This window comes from Melospiza melodia, chromosome 5 (genome assembly GCF_035770615.1).
Source record: "Melospiza melodia melodia isolate bMelMel2 chromosome 5, bMelMel2.pri, whole genome shotgun sequence".
Lineage (NCBI taxonomy): Eukaryota > Metazoa > Chordata > Aves > Passeriformes > Passerellidae > Melospiza > Melospiza melodia.
In genome coordinates, this window is record NC_086198.1 from 18,606,070 (window position 1) to 18,626,431 (window position 20,362).

At 37.3% G+C, this 20,362-nt stretch overlaps 1 protein-coding gene across 1 annotated transcript in view; it reads right to left on the reverse strand.

Moving 5' to 3' along the window:
* Positions 1-20,362, reverse strand: part of COL25A1 (collagen type XXV alpha 1 chain) — a 297,045-nt gene that overhangs the window by 129,957 nt on the left and 146,726 nt on the right. Inside the window, exons 3-4 of the mRNA XM_063156471.1 lie at positions 17,464-17,508; positions 15,370-15,377 (exon numbers count right to left, since the gene is read on the reverse strand). Coding sequence (XP_063012541.1) covers positions 15,370-15,377; positions 17,464-17,508 — 53 coding nt within the window. The remainder of the gene's footprint in view (positions 1-15,369; positions 15,378-17,463; positions 17,509-20,362) is intronic.

Here is a 20,362-nt window from a genome sequence, read left to right on the forward strand (position 1 = left end):
GACTTTACTAGATTTAATACAGTATTCCTAGGAAGGATATATAATTCCTAGCAAGTCTGATGAAATTCCTCTTTAGTGAAATTTTGCTTTAGAGCTATGTGAACAATGAACACAGTTAAGATCATCAACAAGCTAAATCTCTTCTACTGATGAAATATTATTGCTTCTTTTTCAACGACTGAAAATGATTACTGTTAAGATCAGTGGGACACAACAGTCCAGGCACAGAAGTCACTTGCTCCATGTGTGGGAAAAGAAAAGTGCACTAAATCATCCTGCAACAAGTCTCTCTGCCCAGCAGTCAGGTAATTACTGAGAAAAACTCCAATCAAACAAAAAAAAAAAAAATCCAGATCGTTTGGGCAGGAGAAAAATTTACTGTAAAAAGAAAAGACTAAAAGAGTACAAGAAAGGTGAGCTGAGCCTCTCCAAAACCCCTTTACTGCAAAAATAAAAATTACTGACAATGACAAATGAAGCACTACAAGGCTCTTTCAACAAAGCCAACTTCAGAGTTTCCAGAATTCTTCCCTCAAGCAGTTTGTATCAGTTACTACCTGAGACATAAAATTCAGCTAGATGGATCATCACCTGGAGATTGCAAAGTATAACTGTGTTCTGAGGTAGAGATGTAGAGGTCTAAATGAAATTAGTTTCTTTAAAAACAAAATCAACAGTGCTGCTTGATTTTCTTGATCAGAAACTTATGTATCTCCATCCTAACTACTAGAGGCTTGATCACATTCAGCCTTCTGAAACACCTTGTTTTTTCCTAGACTCATTCAAAACACTGGTGCAAAATGAATCATCCGAGATCTGAACTGCAAACCCTCCTGAAAACACGTCACTGATTTCATTCTCATGGAAAGGCTTTCTGAATACCTTGATAGAACTATCCTGCAATCCCACCCATTTCTCACTTGTTTGCAAGCCATGTATCAACTCTCTCATGTAAAAAACTCCTACAAGATCGCCTTTATCAAACCAACAAGTTTCCCTAAGCATACCATGGGCAGCACAGAAGAGTCCTGGAAGCCACGTCCTGATAAAACCAGGAGAGTGATGAACTGCAGCACCACGACTAAGGTTCCATCAACCAGAAAAGTTACACCATGCTGAAACTAGGTTCTAAGTATTAGACTTCAATTCCTGAACATAACCAGAAGTTATTCAAATTTACATTTTAATCCACCTGTCAAGTGCAGGGCCTTTAGTGCAGAGAAATATGCAGCATGCACATGTAAAGCAATATGCCAATGTTAACAGTTATCTGCTGAGGAAAAGTGGCAGCTAACACATATTTTGCTGATCTTGTGATGTGAAAGAAGATGTTTGCTTTTTCCATATTTTTAGGTACTTTGAATTAAAAGAAACAAATGGACACGTGACCTGAAGCCATGAATTTCATTAAGTGACTCTAGTGTCCATATTAACCTAAATTAGGTGATGGAAGTTATCAATAATGGAGTAAGATGAAAGATGAGGAACAGTTTTAAATATTCCAAAGTAAACCAGAAGTGCCAGGTACCATTCCCTAAACTTCTTGAAGCAACATAACTCTACACTGCAAGACTCTCAGCTGAGAACCCTACCTGCAGTCTGAATACTCTTAATAGCTCATTGGCAATTATAAGATAGACTGGCTATGTCTAGAAGTAAGCAAGTTAAAGAACAAAAGAAATTGTTCAGAGTTTGGCTATTCAGGGAGTGGCTGAACTGCAAAAATGCTCCGCATATGGTAACAATAAGGGAGCACAAAGAGTTCTGTGCAAGAAAAATTATAGCCACAGCTTTACAAAAGCATGTTTCACAGATGAAAAACAATTGCCAAGATACTTTTTATTTCTATAGTTTATGCAGGAGATCTGAAAGGCAGTTTCTTGTGGTGCAGATGCATTTTTTGAGTATCTCAGCACTATGGCTGCTCTTGCTGCTGAAATTCATATGTATAAGAATCATGAGAAAGAGCTGGACAGATCCAAGCTGGAAGGAACTTTGTCTCCTCAAACACTGTGGGTGGACATGCTTCTGCTTATCATGGCCAACACTGTAGCTGTTGCAAGTATATATTAAACAAGGGGCCCTATATGAGTGTGAATCCCAAATGGTGGAGTTCCTCTGTTGTCTTCATACATCAGACTAGCAAGAAGATTATTTCCAGACAGTTTTCCTCCTTGTAGCCTAAGCCTCTTACCAGCATCTACTACATTCATACAGTCATATCTGTATGACAAATTACTGCAGAGGGAAACTACTGTTGACCCCAGAAAGAGTAAGAGCGACATAGTTCAAGCCATGGTAAAGAATGGAGCCAAAATGCTTCACCCATCCATAATCCATTGAAACAGTCCAGTGAAGTTTTGCAGAACTGTGTGTTTTTGTAAAAATACTCAGTTATGCTACTGAATTCCAGCATAGCTTAACAAGTACTTGAACATGGAAAACATTCACACAGACCAGAGAGAAAACTCCTACATTCTACCAAAAACTTCTCTTTCACCCAAAGAAATTGAAACTCATGTATTGTAAATAGAAAGCACATGGCTAATTCATCAATGCCAACATCACTGGGTGATTGTATTTGATGTGGCTGGTGCCATGTTGATGAGAAAACAATAAACTGTGAAAAATGTCACTTCTCAAAAATTAGCTGGCTAGCCTTCAGTAGGAGATAGATTGTTGTAACAGCTGTGGTATGGTGACTTTGATGAATTAGATTTTTGTTCTTCTGGAATAATTCTGAAGAATGCGTCTCCTCACACCACCATGGAAGCAAATTCATTTGCTTACTGAAACCCTCTTAAATAACAATCTTTCTTATTACCTGTGTTTTGATGGCTTTAGAGAATGTGGAAAAAAAAATCCCTTTCACTTCTTTCAGTCAACCTGTTTTTCGGCTCCTATATATCTTTTCTTTTTAGGGGGAATAAGGTCTATTAAGGAAAAATAAAAATATTGTGGGTACATAACACAATATTATATGAATGTAACCTTCAGAGACCAATTTTTTCACCTTGCCTCAGTGGAAACATCAGCTTTTGAAGATTGACAAACTCAGGAGCAGGAAAATGAAACAACTTTTGCTCCATTAGCACCAAAGAATCCTACCATCATGCTCCTTTTATCTGCCTATAGAGGCAAATATTCTGAATGAGTTCCTCAGGGAATTAAGAAAAAATACATCTGCCACAGACTTCTCATTTGAGTTGCAATGAAGAACATCAACTAGAGTGGATACATCTCCATAAAAGAGAGCAGTTACAACAAAGGGTTTAGAAGAGAACAAAAATAATAGCCAAGGTACTGAAGCATTTGAAATGGAAATAAATTCACCAAAGATAAAACCCCAATGTCTTTCAACTATCATGAGGTTGAAGAAAGATTTGTTTGAAGAATTTCAGGATAAGGGAAAAAAGCTTGTGCAGATACACTACATTAAAACTTAAAACTGCAAAGCAGGTGCTTTCAGCTATGGACTGCCATATGTGGTCAAATACTGAAAAATAAAATTCCCTACATGCAAGTCTATTCAGATACTTCTGGCATTTGCCTATGAGATTTAAAAGGCACAAATATTCATGCAGCTAATGTAAAGACACTCCAGTTGTTCTAACTGCATTATACCTAAATCACTTGTTAATGGTTGGTGCTGTATATAACCTATGCCACCTCCAAAATAACTTGGAATCAGTAAATTCTCAAAAAGCATAAAGCATCATGGAAAAAACCATAGGAAGCACACTTACAAAGATTATTCCAATCATAGAAATAAAGCAGAATTCAGGGATGCAATACAGATTTTTTTCACTCTTTCTTCAGAAAAAATTCCCTATATATTTTTTAATGATGCACCACCTGTTCTATTTCCCCAGTTTAACAAGGAAAGAGGGATGTAGCAAAGAAAAGAATTTGCAAGAAAAGATTATGTCTGGTTCTTGAAAAAAGAAATTTCACACAAATCACCATCAGTTTCCATAAGGAACTTCTATTACTGTGACTTCGAAAACAAAATCATTAAGCCCATGAAGTGCTCAGACAGGCATGCAGCAGCTTTATTTCCAAGTTTGTGCTTTTATTAGATATATTAACTGGGGAGCTGCACAGTACCTCACTTACCATCTTAGTACCCTGTGCCATCAATCTAAGACCTCAGTCCTAATGGCCTGCCACACAAAACACTGGACTAGTTGGATTCTAACTTCCCTTTAAACTCCAAGTACAGCCTCATTGCACAAAGAGAAATCTTCCTTCCTTCCTCGACAAGTGCTGCACAGAAACAAGCAAATTCAACCAACAAAACATTTAACCAGGGAAGCAAAAGTTCCTGAAATCTGACCTACAACATAACAGGGGCTACCCCCCAGCCAAGAAAACTTTAAAATCCAAGTACGTTATACCTGTGCCTTTTTGAGCCATACTCCAGCAAGTCATACACTCCTCTCAGCTATTTCCTAGTTTCAGTCAAATTATGCAAGTTAAAATGAAGTCCACCAGAGCTGAGCAGGTGAATCCAAAGGCAGAGTGTATTTCAATGTAACAACTTAAAATCTCCAAGCATTTACCAAACTCATTAGTTTATTTAAATTCATTATTTTCTTCTGACATAACTGGTTTTCAAGACTATAAAAGGATTTTGGAAGAAGCTGATGATGGCATTAAAAAAAAAAAAAAAGGTTCTTCACATTCCCATCTAGGGAGAAAAATATTTGGACATGATGGCAATACCAGATTATACTTAACATGCCCTAAGGGCAAAGACCTAGTATTCAGAGTGGATTAGAAAAAATCAGGGTAATTGATCCACACAGCTGGAAGTGGAAATGTTGAGGTAATTTTCTCTTCGGAGACTGGCTAATCAGTCAGAGTACCTGAACGAAAACCACAGGCCTGACTTGTGCCTTTTTCTGATTAAAAAAGGAAGCTACAGTTGCACTTTCTCAATGAGTAGGAATGCAAACAATACATTATGCATAACAAAAGTTACTGAACTGGTGCATGCTACTCTTGGTTCTTTTGGAGTACTTTCTTTCAATGTTCCCTCTCACCCATAAAAAAACTGTACCATTATTAATATCAACCTGTGAAACTAAAGTAGCAAACTAAGATCATTCCAATTGCTGGAATCCATAATCTCAGTGTACATACCTAATACTACTGACTTAAAACAGAGCTTAAGTCCAGTATAGTGATACAACTCCTGTTTCACAAAAGTCTGTGTACAGAGAAGTAGAAGAATCTACCCTTAAAATTTGGCTTTTCTTAGCTGTAATTGATCTATAAAATGAAGAACTGTTACAGAGAAATAGTGCAACTTCTGAAAATTTCTAAATTTTCCCTAGGCTTATTCACTTGCTAGAATTTCAGCCTTCCAACAACACCAGTTTATTTTCGTTAGAATATCATGCTGAAGAAAGAAACTGATTTCTACATCAAACTCATGAGTGCTCATGCCCATGACAGTTTTTCATGAGTCAAAGCAGCAAAGAGCTAAATTCCTCTCATTTACACTGGGAGCAGCCATCATGAAAATGTACAAAATAATCTAAAAAGAATTTTTAACTCAATAGTTCTCTGTTAGATTGTCAGTACTTTATAGTACTTTTTCAATACTAGCAAAAATAATGAATCTTAACTGCTTTACCTAAAGCTAAACTGGGTGGGCAGGGAGAGGGAACCAACAAAACATAAACAACAACAAAAAAATATCTCAAAACCATTTTCTGAGGGTGAATTATGATCTGTATCCTACACAGTCATGGAAAAACCTTCCAACTGATATTTTATACTGCTTGTATGCATCCTTCCTTCCAAACAACTGTGTTTGCTTTTAGAAATGTCTTTAACTAATCTTGATTTCAATAGGCACAGCTAGAAAGGTGAAAAAATGACAGTAAGAACAGTCCAAAAAACAGCCTAGAATTTTCCCTGTAGTTCAAGAGGCAAAGTTACACCCTAAATATGCCCATCTCAAGATACCCATAATGGAGGAAAAAGTACTTAAAGACATTGATCTACCAGCTAACTCCTGGCCTTGAAAAAGGAATCCAAACCTACAGAGCTGAAAACCCTATTAAGCGTGACAAACACTAGGCCAAATAATTTTTGTGTGATTACTGAGTGATGCTGTCCAGTGTGGGGCCCAGTAGAGGTGTATCAGAGAATGATTTGATTCCCAGTAGGGAAGTAGTTCCTCACTCAGCTTTTAAAGAAGAGCCAGTTCAGGTGACTGCCTGCTCCAGATGTTCCTCTCCTCATATCACCTCTCTCTTAAATGGAATCTGACCACTGACTGCAGGGGGAAGCAGAAATGCTTCAAGGAAAAACTTCCCCTGCACTTTCTGGAAATCACAGAATCCAACCACCTACTCTAGTAATTCAGGAACAAGTTTCCACAACGAAATTTTACACCTCTTGACCTCAGCTAGGATTAACAATGCACTTAAACTCCCACATAGGATTAGTCATCTGGGAGTTGTATGGGTAATACAGTTTTACACATCATTCAGAGTATCATAAATCAAAATTAAAAATCCAGCATGAAAGAAAATCTCAGAATCATCTGTGTAACCCCCCCTTCCAGGGAAGGAACTGATGACTTAAGAATTCCTAAATGGTAGTTTGGATTTTCCTTCACATTTATGACAGATGCAATCTCAATCATAGTATCATTTAGGTTGGAAAAGACCATCAAGCCCAACAATTAAGTAATTAAATACAGGATTTCTACTCTAATTGATTTAACCTTGTCTTTGAATTTCTAAGCTTCTTGTGAGAAAGTGACAGTTCAGACAAATTCCAAGAGGCATTTTTAATCACCACTGGTTAATCACTCTACATCCACATGCAACTGTCAAACACAAATAGAAAAATGAAACATAGAATTAAAAATCATTTGGAACACAAAATTTTGCTCCAAGGGAGTTTATTTCATAAATAAAGCTTGTTCTGCTACACCAGAGAGCTACATCGTGCACTGGGAGGAAATGACTGGAAAATTTCAAGTGGCAGGCCTGACGAAAAGCAAGTATGAATGATGGTAGGTACAGTTCAAGAATTAATTAAGCCTATCAAAGCATAAATGTAAAGATGTTAACCACAGCCTTCTGCATGGCACCTGCTAAGCTGCCAAACTGAACTCAGTGGAGTAGTCCAGAGAGACCAGAAATGTATGTATGCTGTCAAAAAAATGATAAACAAGCTTAATTCCTTTCTCTGCCTACACATGCTTTATTATGAAAGAGAAGAGGGAAATTTCTAAGTCTGCCGAGGAAAGCACTGAAAAAATACAATTAATTCTTAAATTACACCTACCCCCTATCTATCTACCATCAGCTATAAATCTTTATCTGATAGATATATGGGTTTGTGTCATTTTGAATTGACGTCAGCTGTGAATCAAAACTGTACTGACTCACACCAGCCTTCAGTATCCCAGCATTTTGTGCTCAGTTTTTAATCACACACTGACATCTAGAAAGTCCCATGCAGAGATATGGATTTTTAAAGTACCAGAGTCCATGCATCTGAGATGGAAACTGCCACTTCAAAGAGGGTCTTGGTGGATCCAGTATATGGCAACAATTGTCTATATTACTAATAATTTACTGAGGTTGTTTATTATAATGCTGTTTCAATTTTCTCTTGGTTTTTGACACCTTTATTTGTAATGCTATGCATGAAATGGACTCCAATAATTTAGGAAGTTTAATGCATTAAAAGCAGGACAGACTATGTAGGCAGGCGTTTATTGCAGCACAAAAAATTTTCTTAAATCCTCCATGTGGACTTTCTCCTTTAGCTTATCTATGGCAATTTATTTTTATAATTTTCAGTGAAGAAATGGGTAGAGATATCTTTTTATATTACTGGCTTTTGCAGATGAGGAAGTTGTTCCTTCACTATCATAGTCACAGAAAAGGAATAGCTTGGGGCTCTCTGAGTTTCCTCCAGTGAGTTGCAGAAATAAACACTGCCTACTCTTTTTTCTGCAGTCAGCATTACACAAATGTAACGAATGAGATGATTTAGTCCATAGTTCATTCAAAATGGAAACTGCCTTGTAAGTGGCTAATAAATGCGGACTGATGTGTAGCTTTGTCCCGTGACACAGAATTAACAGCAACTGTCATTTTAAGAGGGCTCAAAATTTTCTGTTAGAATCATCTTTTATAATTATCTTCAATCAATGTGAAAATATTGGCATACAAAAAAATTAAACTCACAAGTTGCAATATATATTATTTATAGAACCAAAGGTCATAAAACCCCATTACTGTATGAATGTGACTGATGTGATTACAAAGCCACAGTCAGTACTTAGCCATGCAGATCTAGAGATCCTCCCACAATTTCTACGAAGAACTGGAAGTTTATTTTCTGAATAGTATCATGTGTCCTCAGCTACACTATGCTTACAAAACTTAGCACATTTTTACGACCTTCCTCTGGTTCTCATGGCACAGAAATATTATAAAGTTGACCTGCATGGCAGCAAGTTTAACACTGCACTTGTTTAGCCTGAAGCATCTATTTGGGAACAGTGTTGAGGTTTGTTGAAGATACTGTTATTCTGTGTGGTTCCAAACAAAGAAATCCATAAACCCAGGTATCTTTTAAGATGAACAGCTGACCACTCATGTCTCTTTCCACTCCCAGAGAACAAGCAAGGAGTCTGAGGCAAATGGATCAACTGAACACCTCATGTCTCCTAAGGCAATCCCCTCTGTTGTGACTGAGTACAAGGATAAAGCATATAAACTGAGAAAACACATACTAAAATCACACAAAGTACAAAGAAGCTGTTGAGACATTGTATGTTTTGAATTTTCTGTTCATTTAAAAGGGAAAAAAAGAGTAAAACCTGAAATAGTTATCAGTGTTTCACTACCAAACCTGAAATTTATTGCAAAACTTTTGCTGCCATATGCCTAAGAGTTACTTTGGGCAAATGCCAGAAATAAAAGGTGGTCTGTGAAGACACCTGTTGAGAAAGGAAAAAAATTGCTGTGAAGTCGAAATTTCTAACCAAGCCAAATGCTCAGGGTAAGGCCAGGAATTGAGATAGCTGCTCCTTGAGCTGAGACATTTATATTTCAAACGATTCTGAAAAGGAGGAGATCTGACCAGCTATCAGAATACAACAACTGTTGCAAAAATGCTTAATATTGCCACAGGCTATGTTTAATCACAGATGAAAAATGCACAATCTTTGCTCATTTCTTCTCTTGTGATTATTCCAATTCATTTGTTTTATAGCAACTGAGTTGCCATTGTATCTGAGGTTGAAAAACTTGCAGTTGGATGAGATTAATTTTATGGATATCCAGAGACATTGCTACTTATTACACACTTGCCTAGGAAGCCCCAGTCTCTAACTGGAGACACAAAAGAAAACAAAATACGAAGCACCATCAAAGACAAAGCAACACAGCAGGGTAAAAAAAGCCTTTTACCAATTTCTCACAAGGGTAGTTTTCAATAGGCCCTACCAGGCCTATTTCTTCTAACTTAAATTCCCTTCACTGTTCTACCTGGAATTCTCTTTGCCTTTTGTGATTTAGGAACAGAAAATTAGGTGAGGAAAAATCAGAGACATAACAGCAACCTGAAAGTCCTTACAGATCAGGATAACAGTTTTTCTTATGGTATATTGGTGCAAGTTTTTATGGGTGCAAAAATCAGAAGTGTGATGACAAAGACATTTTGTAATCTAGAAGGAATTATATCAGAGTAAAGAATAATTGAAATTTTCTACCTGCAGTCCTAAGCTTTTCCCCTTTGTTATCTTGAGGCAAGTCTTTTGAGAGCTAGGAAAATTTAAAATTAATTTACAGCTGAAATTTCAAAGATCTACATTTCAGGTTTTATCAAGTGATGGTATTTGACACTTACAGAAGACTAATCTCCAGTTTAGACACTTTCTTCCTTCAGGAGAGGAATCTGTCTATATTTCTTGTAGATGAAACAAGGATGTTAGAAAGAATGGGATTTAATCAAGGCACATGGTCACCTGGAGCAGTCATGACACTCCATGCCTCCTGAAAGTTTCGTAAATGCACAAAGTGCTCCACAGACTGACTGTCATGGAGAAACGAAGAAGAAATTTCCACATTTCTCTGTTTATGGAGAAATGCTCTGTGGGTATTTCCATATTCTGAAACTTAATTCTGAAGAAGTGAAGCTTTACCACCACACACATGGCAACTTCCAGGATGCTTTGCTTGGATATTGAGCTTGATCTTACCCAGCCTGGGAAAAAAATTCTGTTTGCTTCAATTCTTCAATGGAAAACAGTAAAAATCTGCTACCTATTTAACCTAGAAATGTGCAAAACCCACAGTTTATTTGGCCTCCTCACTGCATTCACAAGATGATTTTTTTTTTTTTTAAGCAGCTTGGTAATTTTCAGGTAGAGGGTTTGGTGTGGGTTTTCTTTAGGGGATGTGTGTGGGTCTGTGTACTTTCTTCTAAGCTCTAGCACTATTTACAAAGCAACACTGTCATACAAAGTGTCTGCAAAAGGTGCCTATCATCTCATTCTCCAATGTTTGTGCACTCTTTTTCCTCTTTTATTTGAGTAGATGTGATAGGCTATTTCAATTTTAAACACAAGCTGAAATAGTCACAACTCTGAATTTGGTCTCTGTTATACAGAGCTTGTTATGAGGAAAAAAAGGAGTTGTACCAGTGTACACTTCTTTAGTATTACTAGCGCCTTTAAAATAACCAGTTAATTGTGGTTTTATAAACTCCTTAATAACTGTGTTACTCATTAGCAGTAAACCCCTTTTTTATTGATTTTTGATGCTGTATCTTCCTGGGAACTTAGATTTCTGACTGCAATTCCTCTCACTGTTATAATTAAAGTATCTTTAAGAACTAGAATGAACACATTCAAAGAAAATGTAAGCATTGGAGGAAAGCAGCCACTTGCTTTTGTGAGAGCTACACCAGGTTTAGGTTACATGTGGCAGATACACCTCACTATCCTCACAGACTATCCCATAAAATCCAATACTGATTTAAGCAAAAAGGCTTCTACAGGAGCTAAATAAGACTCTGGAGAAATAACTTAGAACACTAATAGCCTTCTAATAGACCTCTGCAGGGCTGTAAAAGTACTTTTAAAGCACATGGCACTTGCAGTTACATATTTCCCATTCAAAGCAGGAGGGTACGACTGTGACTGAAAAGATTTAAACATTGAGCCACACGACAACTTTCAGAAAGCAAAGCCAAATTTTTTACCCAGTCATTTTCAAGCAGGAAGAAGCAGCACTCAGCGAAGTGCTAAGCACTACTGACAGCTCACATCACACATGAGGAGAAATGCATTCAGACTAAGTTTGCCCATAACAACACCATTAGACACAGCAATTTCAATACCATGGCTCTGAAGTACCTTCATTGTTTTCAGATCCCACAACAAATCTCTTCAAGTAAACAACTTCCACTCATCTACACAGATCAATCACTCTAAGACAAACTGGAATGTGAACTTGGAAACCTGATAATGGTTTTAGTACATCCAAGCAGGTTTCTTGATACTGATGATCAGCTCCTCATCAGATGACTTCCAACTACTTGTAATTGTAAAGATGGACACTGGATGATGATCCATTGGTGACATCACCCTGGAATTCCAGAGTCTGTCCAGGTAAAAGCATTGATATAGACTGCATCAAATGAAGTGTTGTCAGCAGGTCAAGGGAGGTGATTTTCCCTCTCTGCTCCACTCTTGTGAGACCCCCATCTGGACTACTGTGTCCACCTCTGGGGCCTACAGTGTCAGAAAACACATGGACCTGTTGGAGCAAGTCCAGGGGACCACAGAGATGATGAAAGGGATGGAGCAGCTCTTCTACGCAGACAGGCTGAGAAAGCTGGGGTTATTCAGAAAAGGTTCCAGAAAGATTTTACTGCAGCCTTTCAATACTGAAAGGGGCCCTGAAAGAAGGTATGGAGAAATATACTTTTTTTCCACCAAGGTCTGTAGTGACAGGACAAGGGGTAATGACTTTAAACTAAAAGAAAGTTCATACTGGATATAAGAAAGAATTTTTAAATTATGAGAGTGGTGAAATACTGGAACAGATTGTCCAGAGAAGCTATGATGACTCATATGCAGAAGTTTTCTCAATCTTAGTTTTCTCTAAGTGTTCAAGGCCATACTGGATGGATTTGAGCCATCTGGTCTAGTGGAAGATGTCCCTGCCCATGGCAGAGTGATTGGAAGTAAATGATCCAATAATTTCCTTTCTCACCCAAACCATTTTGAGAGACTGTGATTCTACAAAATTCTCCTCTAATTGCAGGTATTCAAGGCATACAATTTATAATTTACCAGTGGAAACATTTTTAAAACACACTGAAAAATTACGTAGGCAAAACATAGGCAAATCAATCTGGGAGGACCCTTTAAGCTACACTATTAAGTGCTATAAATAAGATCATTACTATACTTCAACAGTCACTATGCTGTGCACATATATTATCACATTTAGTCACTTGGTTTCTAATACCCATGAGACAGCAGGCATATACTTCTTTCAATGAATGGGACACTGCAGACAGTTTGCCTGACTACTCAAAAGAAATGCATTATTAATACATTTTAGAAAGATGCATTATTTCATATATATATTTTTTTTCAGGCAATAAATCCTAAAGGTATGAATGAAACTGACAGAAAAATGAATTGTATCCATTATCAAAAAATTACTCTGTGATAGTCACTGCAGCCAATTTCTAGGACCTCTGTCATAACACTTTACCTTGCCCAAAATGCATTGAACAACACAGTCAAGTGAAACAGGAGAGAATTAAAAGAAAGGACTCAGAGGTTCCATAAGGACTCAGAGGTTCCATATGGCAACACTACAGCTTTCTAATACAGAAAATTGAGATGCAGTATCTTAGCATGTTTTTTAATTAATTATGACTGTTGTATGCAAGAATGAAGAAACTCAACACAAAATATGTACAACATCAAACAAACAGTGCATCTCATTTATGCATTGTAAAAAGTCTGGTTCTTTTTGGAAACTTGTCACAGGCTCTTTATTTTGCTTTGTTTTTAAGGGGAAATCCTGCATTTTTCATACATGTGAGAAACAAACAAAAAAAAAAATAAGGGTCCTTTTGACAGTAATAAAGAGAAACCAAAATATATCAACAGGATTTCAGAGTAACCATAAATTGCTATCATAAATATATGAGGAGTTACCGGATAGCCATTTCGCCCTGGTGGACCCTGGTTGAATGAGATGAAATGGTATGACACATTAACAACACAGTCATGACATATGACATAACAAACATGCAGAGTACATTACCAGGAAATTATAATTTGTGTATTGCTTGACTTTTTTGCATGAGATGGTATTTCAAACCAAGAAATATGAGTTGGGTACTACACAGTGAAGAAACGAGGCTTTGGCAATGGAAATTATGCGTTTCAACTTATATAAACCCTCTGATTAAAAAGCTACTGGCTACTTCTGATGCCCAGTGAAATTCTGGTTTTTTATGAAGAGAATTATCCATGTAAACTGATGGGCAATATGTGGTTAATTAAAAAAAAAAAAAAAAAGGTTTAGTCCTTAGGCAATAACATATTAGATTCCACTAGAACATAGATGCCAAAGAAGAAATCTGAGATTGTTGTAAAAGATCATAAAAATATTCAAAATCCCCAGCCTCTGACTGCTATTACATGTGCCACTCAGTAGTCATGTACCAGGAAAATAAACAGAGCAACTGTGGCAGCCTTTGAAAGTACACCATACACCTAATTCTCCAGTTTAATGCGGGATATGCAAATATTTGATATTTTAAATGAAAACTACTACCACAGTCTCCCAGGTGAAAACAATACTTAAGTTCACAACAGTTGCCCCTAGCCAATGTCTATGCAAATAGAAATCAAGTAGGAAGGGAAACTACACTTTTTTATGCCTTGTAACAACCTAAACCATTGCTGCCTGCCAGCAAGATGAAGTTTGGTAGGTTTCAAGTATGAAACTTGGAATTTGAAGTCACTACTTCTTAAAATTATTCCGTTTTGGAACCTATTTCAGGTTTGCGCTATTATTGCCAAGATTACAACTTATTTTGGGGGGATTGTTTGCTTGTTTGGGTTCTTTAAATGTACCTATACTGAAACAGTGGGGAGTTAAAGCGAGAGACATTCTTAATGAGGCATACAGTGAACTCTTGCCACATTGCCTTGGTATAGGAAAATAGCTTGTATCATTATTTATGTTTGCTCTTTGTGTTTCACAGGAGGACTGCAAAAGAAATTGGGGAAAACAGTGTTTCTATCAAATAAACAACACCTTTATGCATTAAGCCTGGCTTTTCATTGATGGCTTCTTAAATGAATTTGTCACTATGAATTGCTGAGCACATGGTCAAAGTCTTAAAAGGGAAGTAATATCATGACTCAATATATGCAGTTAACAGTAAAATCTTTAGGTCACAGCAGCAATTCAGCACATTAATTAAATATTCTTAAACATGCATGTATCCTGGAATAGACAGATGATAGGCACTTGAAAATATTGTAGAAATATTGCATCTATTAAGGAAAAAAACATAGAAGCCTTCTAACTGTAAAAGAAATACTATTTTAACAGTCACACTCCTACACCCTATGATGCACATGGATGGCATGACAGATACAAAGGTTTGAGGCATGTGTGTTTAGTCCTGTCCTTCAAGTCAGACTTTTTATTTACTCTGGGAATACATAAAAAAAGCAAACACAAGACATACAAAAAACCCAAGCAAAAATAAAACAACCTCAAATCCTCAGAAAAGAGAAAAGTCTTTCTCACAGGAAGAATTAGCACAAGATTCAATCGACTTACTAAATGAAGTAGCACTATTTAATAATAATTTTACACAAGCACTTATTTGCTTCAGTAGCAATTACAGTGAAATGAGCTGGACAGCCTCCATGCCTCTAAAGAACAGGGAGCTTGTACCCCACAACTTTGTGATAAATGCAGAGGAAGTTTCTACCCAGCAAAACCCAGGTCTGGCCTTAAGATAGGATACTCACACAATGTCATACTTCAGTAAAATATCTGTTATGAAGGCACAGGCAAAATGAGTATAACATACTTACATGGAGTTGTGAATCCAAATGGCAATCTGGAGCGCTGAACATAAAGCTTTATTGGTTTAGAGACTCGTTTCTTAACGAACTCTCTGATTAAATTATTCATCTCCAAGAAACTGTGCGTGTATAAATATCAAAATTCCCTCTTGAGTATACATGATCATTTTATCACGCTGATAACTTAACAGGATCTAACAGATTTCTGCCTGATTCTGGAAGAACCAACAATGTATCACTGTACTTACAGGAGGTCCTGTGGGGTGGGGGAGAGGGGGAAAAAGGGTAAAAAAAAGAGAAAAAAGAACACGTAAGGTTATGAAGTTACTGAAGAAAGACACACAGAGTCAAGCACAAGGCCTTGGGATTGTCAGTGAGCAGCACTGGTAATACAGGATCTAACATTCTCCCACTTAAGTAATCTTGTGCTTTGGTAGCGCTCTGAAACTCGTACATACTACTGCCTAAATGCATGCACTTACCTTAACAAATCTTCAATTATAGTCATGCAAGCTTATGAAAGTTGCTTCTCCATTTATTTCCATGCAATTTCATGCCAGTCCAAAAATACCAGCCATGGATACAATTAATTTTGTCAGGCTCCACATAAAGCACATGTAACCACACCACCAGTTTCAGTAAACCGCACAGTGAGCACTGGATCAGAGCTTGGCTGTGGAATTGCACAAAGTACCCTTGGCATTTAACCTGGGCATCTTGTCAAGAATACATGTACCAGCATCTTCCAGACTTCCAGCTCTGCCTGTGAGGGGAGGTTTCAGTGGCCACCTGACTGCTGAACTTTATTTTCATCACCTTCCTCTCTCAAGGCACACATATAAAATGCTCCCCATTAAAATGTCACACTTCGTGAAGTGATATTTGCACATTTTTTCAATTATTTAGACCTCAAAGACTTTTGTGTAGCAGTTCTTGGAAACATTATCAAAGGGCCACAAATCAAATCTATTATTTCAGTCTTATTAAGGTGAGCAGCTGCAGCTCCCAAATCAATGGCATTTCATTAAGCTTTTATGCCTCTCTCTAATTTCTGAATAAAGTGAAGTGCAAAAGGAGTATAAAACAGCAGCAGCTGTACTTTGAGATTGCTTTTAATACTGACAGGCTTTTGGTTTTAACAATGCAACCTTTATTGTTCAGCAACTAAGGTAATTTCTTTATTCTGGCAAACATTCTTAAACAGCATTTTAAGGTGCAGGTCTGTTTTCAAATGAGAGATCCGTTTCCTTTATTAATAGTTTACCATGTGTTTATTTGAGATTTAAAATGTATCAATGAGAATCCCACAAAGTAATTTCCAGGATCATTTGTAATTCAATCTTGAACCACAGAATTTCCCTCTGTATCATAGCCTCTTTCTCTGAAGTAGGTACCAAGAGACAGCACTGAATGGAAATACAAAAGTGATTTGTATCAACTTTTGGCTGGGTTTGGTTTTAATTTTCTGATTCAGGAAGATATGCAAATAGTTTTTAAGAACCAGATAAATTACAATTTACATAGATAAGAAAGGCTACAGAAGATTTACAGACATCAAGCTGATTGGAAGACTTTCCTAGCTGGCAGATTAGACAAGACAACCAAGGAGAATAGAAATGCTCATTTTCTACTGCATTGCCTCCAGAAAGTTCACCTTGATGAAAAACTCAATCCCACAAGGTAATTGATTCAATTCCTCTGAATGTCAACAGCAAGAGGTGCTTAGCATCTCATAACTTTGCCTCAAATGAAATTTCAGGCAACACACCAGCAGCAGGTTTCTATCAAGAGCAACCTCCCTGGTACAGGGTAACGAACCAACAAATGTTTTTTCTTATTTCTGTTAGAACTTAACTGCTCATTTCTATAAAACAACTTCTCTCATACAGAGTAGTCTACTTATCACATTATGTCCCTGATTATCAACATTCTCGACACAAGGAATTTTATTTCCTTTGTTATTTCCTTATAAAATTGTTCTCCTCCAGCCAAAGGGGCCTGATGTAACACTGACACAGTATTCCAACTACTGACTTATGTGGAGTTATTCTAACTTGTGTATGTGTGAGGACACCCCTGAAGGGTTTGACTCTTACAGACCTGTTACCAAAGGCACTGTGTTGAGCATTATGAAGTGTGCCTGCAAATTAAGGGTGCCCAAGACCAAAGAAATATCTTGAAGGCCACCAGATACATGCCAAGGGTCACAATATTTTACCAGAGAAGTTTCAGATTTCTTTTTCAGAGCACACATGCAGTACAACTAAAAATCAAGGCATGCTGGGTACACATCCTCACAAAAACACCAAATGACAACAGATCTTATGAAATTAAAAACTTACCAGTCTCTCCTCTTCTTCCCCGCTTACCTCTTTTCCCTGGAGGACCTAAAAAGAAGATGGTGGATAGTAACTTTTCCCCTTGAAATTACATGTAGAATATAATTTGTTTGGATGTAAAGGCATTAGACTGATCTACTACATGATGTTCAGACACTTTGGCTGAGCAGGGGTAAAAGATAATCCAAACAAAATTTAGGAAGTTTGGAATAAACTGGCATCTATGGTACCCACTACAGGCTCCCTGAAAAAAGGCTGGGAGAAACTTTAAAGGTCATCCAGTTCATCCCTCTTTTTCAAGGAAAAAGTTAACCACATCTAAATTTTTATTGCAACTTCCACAGGCTTTTTTTATCCCCCAATATTTCACTGTTCTGATGAATGAAACATTTTTCTTTATGGCCAACTCGCTGCACTGAAGCCCATCTATTCTTGTGCTTTCCACCATGAACCCTACAGAAGAAATTGTTCCTTTTCTTCTCTCAAAAACGTCTTTGTATTCCTCAGAATTGCTGCACCTTTCCTTCAGTCATCCTAAACCAAATATATTGTGGGACATTAAGTTTTATTAAATTATTCCTGTATTAAGCCAAAAGATTAGTATTTATTTGTAAGAGTAAATCCTCTAGAATTTGCTTTCAGCCTCTATCTAAAAACATGCAATAGATGAAGAAATCATCACCTGGCTTGCCATACCCCAAACATTTTACAACAATGTATGTGTTGCCAGACCCAGTGTACAGTACTTTGCCTCCAGTTTATATTTGCTTATTTATCAGACAACACAATGGCTTAGTCACTGCATGCTTTTTGCTGAGAAGTCTTTACTTCTCATTGTCCTTTCTCCACAAATACATAACCTGCTTCTGCTGTCACCTCTGAAATAAAAAAAAAAAAAAAAAAAAAAAAAAAATTTAAAAAAGGAAAAATCCTTTTTGTCCCTCATTTCTGCCTTCAATATCTTTTTCCAAAAACTGCAGATCTCAGATGTCAGACTGCAGACGCTTTCCCCCCTCTAGTTGGTAACCTTGACATACTGTTCCTGAAAGTGCCAGGGAAGCACACTTGCACTTCTCCATGTACAGCCTGGAGGAAAAGCAGCAGCTGTGGTGGTGACACAAGTCCTGAGACTTGGCTGCTCTGAACAGAGAGCCACAGGTGGGACTCTCAGAGCTGCACAAGAGAGGCGAGAGCATGGGTGGAATTTCCAGAAGCAGCGAGGCGTGCAGGAGCACAAGTACCTCTGCTGCGGCTGGATCTCACCGTTTGTAATGGATATGAGATGCACAGGTGGCTTTGTGCAAATGGCCTGCTACTTTAAACTTTACAAAACATCTGAAGCATCATGCCATAGCTTTTAAATAGCTCTGAATTATATATTTGCAGCAATCTGGCTTAGAAGACTAAGATGCTGAAAAGCAGCATTAGTGAAACAATTTCAAGACACATATGAAACAGCCTTAGTTCTCCAGGTGAATAAAATACTATTGCTTTCTTTAAAAAGGAAAAGGGGAGAAGAGAAGAAAAGAGAAAGGAGACGGGAGGAACAGGAGGAGGAAAAAGGAGGAGAGAGAAAGTAGAAAAGTAGCTCTAGTCTTGAATGTAGAGAGGTTCACTCCTATCAGAGCATTATAAATTTGACTAAAATCCTTCTTGCCTGTTCCAATAATTGCAGTAGTGGCATCATGCAACAGAAGTTTAAGACAATATCATACAAGGCAAGAATAGCATGGGATATTCAAAATCAGTCGCATGAATATTTTGGCTTCATGAAAAATAGTAAAACTGTCATTTAAGTATGAAAGAATCTTGCAACTTCTTCCTGCAAGGGAGATCTAAAGAAACTTCTTACACAGGGAATAGAATGTTACAGACACTGTAAGTTTCTATATTGCACTTCCTTTTTTCTGCCCCCACAACACCAAAACTTCTCAGAGTCCCCCTACATGCACACAGCCCTGCAGAAGCCCTCTGTAGAGATTTCCAGGGCTATATCCAAGGTCACAACACAGATGTAGAGCAACTTAGACTCAACACAAACGTGGATGTGCAGGAGAAACTTAGAATGTTCTTCTCCAGGTAATGACATGTCATTGTGCATACAGCAATAATATTCTCCTAAACAGGATGGTGGTATTTCTTTTTATTAAAATTCAACTGTGCTATAGGTGTACACACACACACACGAAAAAAATGTACTACCAGGTTTGCTTTTGAGAAAGGAACAGAACTTGGAAACAAAAAATTTTGGCTACACACCAGCAAAACACATTAAAGTCACTAAGAGAAAATCCTGAAGGTCACTTCAAGTTATGAATTTTAGGAAGGAATGAAATCTGTCCAGGAAACCAGACTTTCATAGAGCACTCTGTTGCTAGTTTAGCTGTATACACGGACAGCAAAAAACCAGCTCCAGTTCAGCTCTTTCCTTTGTCATCAAACGCTGATCCCTTCTAAGATATTATTCTAAGATTATCAGATTTAAATGTGTGAACCATCAGGAAAATTACTGTTACTATTATTATGTTTCCAAAGTAACTACACTGCTGAGGTTAGGAGACTTACTCTGGACTCAGACCAATATTAATGAAACCATACTACTGCCCCTGACCATCAGACCAGCAGTAGTTCTGGACCACTGAGTGACAGGTATCTCTTTTCCCATTAAAACTTTTTTGATCTGTGCACTATTCAAGTCTGTCAAGATGGTGAAATTTGCAAAACTTTAATTTACTGGGAGACAAGAGATGGATATTGAAACTTTTTTTGATTTTGATGATCATTTGAGAAAGTAATTGCTGTATATTTATCTATTTACTTACTTTTTACCAATACAAACAAATTAATTTTAAACTGTTTACCACAGATGGTTTCAATTCACAGAAAACTAACTCTGAAATTT